This window comes from Vicia villosa, unplaced genomic scaffold (genome assembly GCF_029867415.1).
Source record: "Vicia villosa cultivar HV-30 ecotype Madison, WI unplaced genomic scaffold, Vvil1.0 ctg.004798F_1_1, whole genome shotgun sequence".
NCBI lineage: Eukaryota > Viridiplantae > Streptophyta > Magnoliopsida > Fabales > Fabaceae > Vicia > Vicia villosa.
This window is the reverse complement of record NW_026706514.1, coordinates 45,915-55,082: the sequence shown is the minus strand read 5'-3', so window position 1 is coordinate 55,082 and position 9,168 is coordinate 45,915. Positions and strand designations below refer to the sequence as shown.

General features: G+C 33.5%; 1 protein-coding gene across 1 annotated transcript; it reads right to left on the bottom strand.

Moving 5' to 3' along the window:
- Nucleotides 1–3,483: 3,483 nt before the first annotated feature.
- On the bottom strand, nucleotides 3,484–4,659 carry LOC131642319 (F-box/kelch-repeat protein At3g23880-like). Its single transcript, XM_058912589.1, has one exon. It carries the CDS (start codon nucleotides 4,657–4,659, stop codon nucleotides 3,484–3,486), a length of 1,176 nt encoding a protein of 391 aa, XP_058768572.1.
- Nucleotides 4,660–9,168: the final 4,509 nt, after the last annotated feature.

Below are 9,168 nucleotides of genomic sequence, written 5' to 3'. Positions count from 1 at the left end.
GATGGTTACTGATGACCATCTTCGAAGATTTAAAAAATGGCTACTGATGGCCATGCTTTAAGAAGATGTCTAAGTTGAAACGAAGGAGAGAAGTATCGAAGCTAACACGGAAGATATCTTTGCCAAGACTTAGACATTTCGCGGAAAATTACATAAAGTACTGAAGCTTAATGTATTTCCGTAACATTTTCGAATATAACTATATGGCCACATGTCGAAAAGGACTTGAGCGGGAAGATTTGAATTGCGAAACGGTTTATGTAACTGCACATAGACAGATGGCATCCCCAGAGTTCTCGTGGATAACGTGGCATTAGATTATTGTATGACCGTTAGGGTCAAATTTAGTATAAATAGGAGTCTTAATGATAGGATTTCGTGTGTTCATTTTGTACAAATCACTCACATATTGCTCAAGTATCAAGTGTTAAGAGAAAGAGTTCGCTGAGAAATGTACGTATGACACCACCAATTTGAATACATGTGTATTTACTTTTATCGAATATCTTTTCGTTTTCTTTACTTTCCTTGTTTAAACTTTTACTTTCGAAGTCATTTAATTTCATGCACATTACTTTCCTGCAATTTATATTCTTGCGACTTACATTCTTGCATGTTAATTTTCTTGCAATTTACATTCTCGCAATTTACATGTTTTCTTATTACGATTTATGCGTCGAAGTTACACTAACTCATATAACCAGCGTTATCTCGAATGATTAGTCATTTGAACATAAATTTCTCGAAATCAAAACAAACAGGTATGAACCAAATCATATCAATAAACCTTTCGTTTGACTATGTCCTAGGATCAATCTAGTCGATCCTGCGAGTAACCAAATCATATTTATTATAGTTTGGAGGACTAGCGATTGTTTACCGGAAATCACCGTAAACACTTAAAAAAAAAAAAAGTTGTTTCTGCCATGAAGAAAAGTTGTTTGTTTATTTCTTTGAAGGTTACAGTTTAGAAACTGGAAATGGAATTGATTTTGGTGGTTTGATGTAGATTGATTACCTTTGGGAACCTCCTGAACAAATTTATGTTTTTATTTTTGTCAATTATGAAGTAATGGTAGACTACCAGTATGTTGTTCGTGTCCATGCGGATGTTGCAAAGAGGAAGAAGAGAAACTCGTCAGAACTAGAAGAAACACAGTCAGAACTAGAAGAAACACGTTTAGGTGATTATTTTGTTTCATTGTTTCTGTTTCTTTGACTCAATTTTATGTTTAATGGCAGTTTTATAAGGTCATGAGTGAAATGTTTGTATTCTCTCTTAGCTAAGGGCGGTCATATATTGCACTCAGCGTGTTTGGGTCACATACAAATTTTTTAATAGATGATGTAGCATTAGCAAATAATGCCTGTATTTATTATTGTTTCTATATACATGTACCATTGAATACTAAACCCACAAGGCCATAGTTTGAATAAATAAATAAATAAAAATTCATAAACACCTTTAAATTTGAAATATTTAAAAAAATATATTTTGGTAAAAGAAAAATAACATAAAGTATAAATATCAATTTATTTTCTCATTTGTACTGCATTTATCAATGAAACTTTTGTAAAATATTGGTCGTTGATAATAACCCAGAGTGTTTTTATCGGCCTTCATGAACAAAGTTTTTATAATCTTTAGTATTCGATTATACTTATCAACTACACTAACAGTTTGGTATATGCTGCCAATGAAAGAGACTCCCTTTGTTTGCTTAGTATGTTTATTCTTTGGTCAAAGTTCATCATCCTAAAATTTACTTTTTTTAATCTTTTCAGATCTTCTATCACTAGAAATTCTAAATGGCTCTCTTAGTTTCAGTTTTCATTCAGTTTTATTGAGATATAGAAATCCTAATGAAAAGAAAGCAGAAATTCCAGAGTTTAGTCCGTAGAATAATTTTTGAATTATATTTCAAATCTTGGAACTTAAAGTTTGGGTAGGTATTGTCATTAAAATGAAGAGTTATGACACTCATACCACTTCTCATAACATTCATGGTCACAACTCATGTCATGTGATCTGAATTTTTTTAAAGATGCAACTTTCCATCATACAATAATTTTGTTAATATAAAATGAAAATTTATTTCTCTATTTATAATAAATTAAAAAGAATTCATAAAAATATAATATATATATATATATATATATATATATATATATATATATATATATATATATATATATATATATATATATATATATATATATATATATATATAGTTGATTACAATATTTTAATCTAATTAAACCACGAAGTTTATTTTCTTTTTACAATATTTTCAAAAAAAAAACTTTGATTTTATTTTTCTTTAATGGTATTATACAATTCAATGCAATTCAGTAAACAAATTTTTGATCCACCTTAGCCAAGAAATAAATAATAGAAAATTCAAAATCAACTTATCTCTTGTTGGCCTGGCACCATTTTCTGTACACATCTGCAGCAATTTACCACCAAATTGGATTCACAGAAACACAAAAAAGGACTAAAAAAAAAGCACGTTTAATGGCTTCATACAAATCTATATCTTTGTTTTTTTTTTTTGGTGTTAACCGACCGGTATCCGCGGGGGAAAGGGGCCCCACGTGACTAAAGCTCATTTGCCAACTGAGCCAACCCTTTGAGGTTATCTATATCTTTGTTTTATAATAATCAAGATAAGTTATTGTATACAGCCTTTTAATGCCTACATTTCAATGAATCTACGTGGACAAAAGGCTTTTGTAAGTGTGTATATTATGATAGGAAAAATGTTTTTCATTTCTCTCAGCATCATCATCATCATGTATACCATGACAAGTAAAATCAGATTGATAAAAAAAACTACATTTACAGCTCATTAGAGATGTAATTGTTTCTAAGAAAGTATAAGGGAAAAAAAAATGGAAAGTGGAGACAATCATTCAGATTTGAAATTGCGGTTGCAATTGGAGACGTTGTCAATGTGATCATTGCAAATACAATGGAAAGATACTTAAAGTAATGAGTTTTCATTACATCTGAAGAAAATTAAGTTTTGATGTTCTAAAAGTTTGATGAAAATTAATGAAAAAACATGAACCAAACTGTCTGATGAAAATTAATGTTTCCAAAGAGCTATCATCAAGAGACATCAAGACCATAGCGGCAGAGAATGTAGCTACAGGAAGGCTCCTCTATCTACTATGCACCATTGGCAATGTTTGATTTTCTTGAAGTTAAGGTTGCAGACCTATAATTTAAAACAGACTCAAATCTCCAAATGCATCAAGGATGTACTTGAATTGGTGTAATCAGATCTAGAAGAATGTTCACTATAATTTGATTTGCAAAACCATTATATGCACATTATAAACATGGTAATAAGATCTGCGAAATATCTATGACACAGTAAGGTAAAGGAAATAGTCGCACAAACAAAGACAAATTGAAATCTAGAACATGAATTAATAAGAATTGGAACAAGTATATCATGGGAGAAGGACTTACTTTCAACATGTTGGAACCAAACTTTCAACATAATCTCTGATAGAGACCCAACATATCTTATTGTTGATTCTAGTTTTCTTTGCTATGTTATTTCTCCAGTTATAAAGAATTGCACTGTCTTGTGGGTCGTTTGCTAATAATAGTGTATCGCCATCCTTAGAAAGATACAACGGCGTTAATTTAATATACGGGTGACCAAGTTCATAATCTACTCCAACATTGTGATAACTAAATTTAAGGAATTGAGACCAAGATTTTTCAGCTCCGAATTTTGTCATCTGCCATATTAAAAATTCAGTTTCCTTATCATAAGAAAAACAAAGGGAATCCATCAACACACAAATATTTGGTGATATTATTATATTCCCATCATTCTCATAATTTTCAGGGGGTATCAACCGTGTGAATGTCTCCGAGCTCAAATCAAACGAAATTATTACAAATTCCTCAATTATATCACCTCCATGATACACACTATGAAATGTCATCCAGTTAATAGTGCAACTCAAATGTACACCATCATACTCATGATCAAATTCTAATTGAAGAGGGATAGCAGGAAAACCATTAATAGTTCTCCAAACATTATCACCTAAATGGTAGACTTTCACAATATTGGTTTCCCAACTATCCAAATTTGAACCGAACATCACCACTTTATAAGTTTCAGTTGAATTATCATAACCAAACGTGAACTTACAATCTCTAAATTTATAGGAAAAAGTTCCAACTTTATCAGATATTGCTCTTGTAGCAGGATTCCAGAAGCGAAGCCACCTTTCTTTATAGCTAGTAATCTTATTGAGAGAATAACCTGTCAAGCATACTAGTCCATTGCAAGAACCAACAATCTCATCGCAGTTCTTGTCATGCATTTGGTAATAAGGATCATGAGGAGTATCACTGCTACGGTTTTCCCATAATAGACTAACAGGGAAAGGTACAAAACTGTATTCGTCATCGTTGTGCGAATATATAAGTGAGAATTGTGGATTTAGTGATGAACGATTGAGATGCATTTTGATGAATATATGATGAGAGATGAGAGTATTCCATGACTTACAGACGCATTTCATCTGCATCAGATATTTAACCCTAAGACGAGATAGAACATCGGTGATAAGCTCATCGGGTAGAAATATAATTGGTTGATTTGATTTCAACAGCTGGGTAGCCATGAGAGCAACCTAATGCAGAGTGATATGAAAAATTGATGCCGTAACTTCTTTATAAACAAGCCAAACACAGTTAACACTAATTCTATATACACCTGCGTACTAATTTTATGAATTTATAAATTTTCTAAAAAATAATCAATAGCAAATTGTATAAAAGTAAAAAAAAAAGAGGAGATTTATGATTATTTTAATATTAACTTAAAAAGTTATATTACATAGCTATTTGATTTAATATATGTAAAAAAATAATTGTTAAATATTTTTTTTAATGACATACTCCTTCTGTCCCAAAATAATAGTCGCGTGGATGGTAATTTGGCTTATACACGGTAGATACCCGCAAAAAATATTAACAACAGGTAGGATAAAAACTCGCAAAATAGGTGAAGACACGAGCACATGTAACTACCCATTAAAATAAGTAGGTATAGATGTGGGCACGAGTATCTTACTACCCATCCTACCCCATACTCGTACTACATATTTATATAATATCATTAATATTATTATATAAACTGCATGTTTATCAAATCTTAAAAGAATTATCACTATTAAACTAATCCATTTAAATGGTGATGATGATGGTGTAAAATTTTTTACCTTGAGAGTGCATACTAATTAATCTCTTACACTTAAATTTAATTAAAATACATTGACAGTGTAAAAGTTTTACACCGTCAGTGAATCCCAACCATTGATTTGTTAAAATTATTTGACTTTTATTTCAATTTCTATTAAAGTAATCCATTTAAATGGGATGATGCATTGATGGTCTAAGAAATGTTACACACTTACACTGATAGTGCATACCAATCAGGGCCGGTCCTTTGAATTTGGGTGTCTTGAGCGAATCAAAAGAGTGGTGCCCCTATAAACATTTAACATTGTGCAAAAAGAATACAAGAAGAAAAAGAAAAAGAAGTCACTTTATAGTGGTTGATATTTTGATGTAGTATAAACATTTATTTAAAGATCCATACTTGTATTCTTTTTGCACAATGTCAAATGAAAATGTATTTTTTATAATGCAATTCTAGTTTTTATCTTGCAATTCTATCTTCTAATTAATACTTATAATTTATTATTTTTTTCACTCTATATTAATTATAATTCGATTACAAACGGTTAACTGTAACAATTATTTTGGGACGGATGGAATATAATTTTAGAAGGAATGCATAATTTAGTTATCCTAGTCTATTAGTAAGTCTAAGGTTTTATTTATTTATATTTAATTATTAATTAATATAAATAAATTATTTATATTTATAGAGAAATGGGATGATGCATTTACAATTTTACACTGTCAATCAATCACAGTCTTGTTAAGCGCCAAGTCATATTATAAATTTTAAATTACTGACATGATATAGCAGAATAAAATGTTTCTATTGAATGATAGTGTAAAGATTTTTTATGTTAGTGCACTACCTTTTTGATGTTGGAATTAGACTCTCAAACCTTTGAGTAATTCCTTATCGTTAAAGATGACAATGAAGAAAAATAGGATTAGGGTTTGCGGAAATATTAAAAGGGAAGGAGAAAATATTTTCTGCAGAGTTTCTCTCTGCCCACAAACTGTGGAAATTCTGTTATTCACTTGCAACTGCAACTTCTGTGAATACAAGATAATAACTTGATTACAAACTAATGAGGGTTACTCCCTATTTATAGATTTAGGTTAGCTTTCTCCCTAAGCAAAAGCCCAAAACTATAAAAGCCCAAAATACCTATTTTGGAGCTAAATCAAATATAATCTATTTTAAATCTAAATCAAATCTATCTAGATTTAAAAAAAACTTATGTGTAACAAACTGTTACACACTTCGACACACCTTGTGTTCGAGTAACAGCTTCGACACAAGGAATTACAAATTAACACACCACCTAATTCATTGTGTCTAAGCTATCTACATTCATCATAGCTCTTAGTCTTCTGAATATTTCAACCAGCACTCCCTTTGTCATGATATCTGCAATCTGATTCTCAGTTCTGCAGTGTTCCAAATTCATCTTCCCTTTAGCTACCTGCTCTCGAAGATAGTGGAACCTCATTTCAATGTGCTTGCTTCGACCATGTGCTATCGGGTTCTTCGCCAGATTGATAGCTGACATGCTGTCGATCTTCATGGTAATTGCTCCATGATCTTTACCTGTTATTTCTTCGACCAAGTTCACCATCCACGTTGCTTGACACGCACAAAGAGAAGCAGCTATGTACTCTGCTTCGCATGATGATAGTGCCACTACTGGTTCCTTTCTCGAACTCCAAGCAACTGGTGCACCACCTAGCATAAACACATAACCAGCTGTGGATTTTCGATCCTCAGCATCACTACACCAACTCGAGTCGGTGTAACCCACTAATTTGCATTCTTTTCCCTCATCAGCTGCAGGAAATAGAATGCCATAGTCGAGAGTTCCTTTCAGATACCTCAGTATCCTCTTCGCCGCTGCTAGGTGTGATACCTTTGGCTTCTGCATGAATCTACTTATCATACCTACACTGTATGCTATGTCAGGCCTTGTGTGACAAAGGTATCTCAATGACCCAATACGTCTTCTGTATTAGGTTGGGTCGACATCCTCTTCATCTGGGTTCTTCGACAGTTGCAATCTTGTTTCAGCAGGTGTCGAAGTCGAATTGCATTCTTCCATCTCAAATCTCTTGAGAATTTCACTTGCATATCTTCTTTGATGCATCATCAAGCCTCTACTACCCTTGTAGAATTCGATACCAAGGAAGTATGAAATTTCGCCCAAATCAGACATTTCAAATTCCTTGCTAAGATCACCTTTGAAGCCTTCGATCTCTTTCTTGCAGTTACCTGTTATTAACAAGTCATCGACATAGAGACATAGTATAAGCAATTCACTCTTGCTTCTTCTTACATATACCCCATGTTCAGTTGTGCACTTCACAAAGGATTTATCCCTTAGGAAACTGTCGATCTTCTTATTCCAAGCTCTTGGAGCTTGCTTTAGTCCATACAGGGCTTTATGCAGTCTGTACACTTTTATCTCTTCGCCGTGTTTCACAAACCCAACTGGTTGTGTAACATAGACTTCTTCGTCCAAGGGTCCAATCAGGAATGCCCTTTTAACGTCCATCTGACACATGTGCCAATTGTTCATGTTCGCCAGACCAACAACCAACCTGATCGTTTCGATCCTGGCAACAGGTGCAAAGACCTCATCGAAGTCAATTCCTTCCTTCTGAAGAAATCCTTTCGCCACAAGCCTTGCCTTGTGTCGAGTCACTTCACCTTTGGGATTACACTTCACCTTGTATACCCACTTCACATCAATTGCCTTCTTGCCTTGAGGCAATTCGACAAGTGACCAAGTATTGTTGTCTTCGATGGACTTCAATTCTTCATTCATAGCTTTCACCCACTTCGAATCCTTCAATGCCTCAGTTGCATTAACAGGTTCGACATCTGCATAGAAAGCATAATGTACCAGCTCACCTTCATCGTTGACTACATCAGCTGATGTAATCACACATTCTTGCAACCTTGCAGGTGTAACACCCCATATTTTCATTAATTGATTTAAATTGGAATTAAATTATTATTTGAAATTATTTGGCAATTGATTGGATTTAATTGAAGAATTATGGAAAAGGAGGTGATTGGGCCAAATGTGGTGTTAGTAAAGAGGGGGTGCTATGCTAGTAGGCCTTTTACTAAATTAAAATCTATTTTTCATAAAAATAAGGAATTGAGGAAAAAAAGGAAAATAGATGTGGAAGAGGAGCAGAAGAGTAGAAGTGCTGATACGTGAAAGAGGAACAGAAGAGGAAGAGGGCTAATCAAGATCCTTGGCTAAGGTAAGGGAGGACTCTTCCGGTTAATATCTTTTATCGTATCATAGATAATAGGACTGATTTAGATGCATTGTTTGTATCAATTGGTTATATGATGGATTGGGGTTTTGGGATGATTTTGAGGGGAATTGTATGATTTGATGAATTGTATGATTATATGATTGTTATGATGATTAAATGATCCTCTTTGTGTGTTATATTTGTGTTATAACATGTATGTGGCTGATATGGTGGTATTTGAGGTTCATGACATAAATTGGTTTGGTTTTTGGGGATTTTGGGGAAAACCCTGTAATGTTGTAAAATGCGATGAAAGCTCTGACTTTTGCCAGTTCGCGCCGCGAAGGTAGGTGCGCGCCGCGAAGGCGTAGTGATTTTCTCGTTCCGCGCCGCGAACCTTTGTTTGCGCCGCGAAGGCGTGTTTCTATTCGTTACGCGTTGCGGACTGGATGTGGCGCCGCGTGCTGTAGCGATAATTGTTTTCTTTGAAAATGTAAAGATGTGTAACTTTCAAACCGTAAGTCCGTTTTAGACGCCGTTTTGGACGTTGTTCCTTAAATTGAATGCTCTACCATATGAAATAAAGAAAACAACAATAACTTGATTTTATTTTGAAAAGTATCGTTTTCTCCAAATGTGGTTTATTCTTGTTTTGCATAGTTGATGAGGTGCGATGGTTT

What these genes read in the sequence shown, in the direction of transcription:
- LOC131642319 (XM_058912589.1), bottom strand. Translation starts at nt 4,659, where the DNA reads ATGGCTACCCAGCTGTTGAAATCAAATCAACCAATTATATTTCTACCC.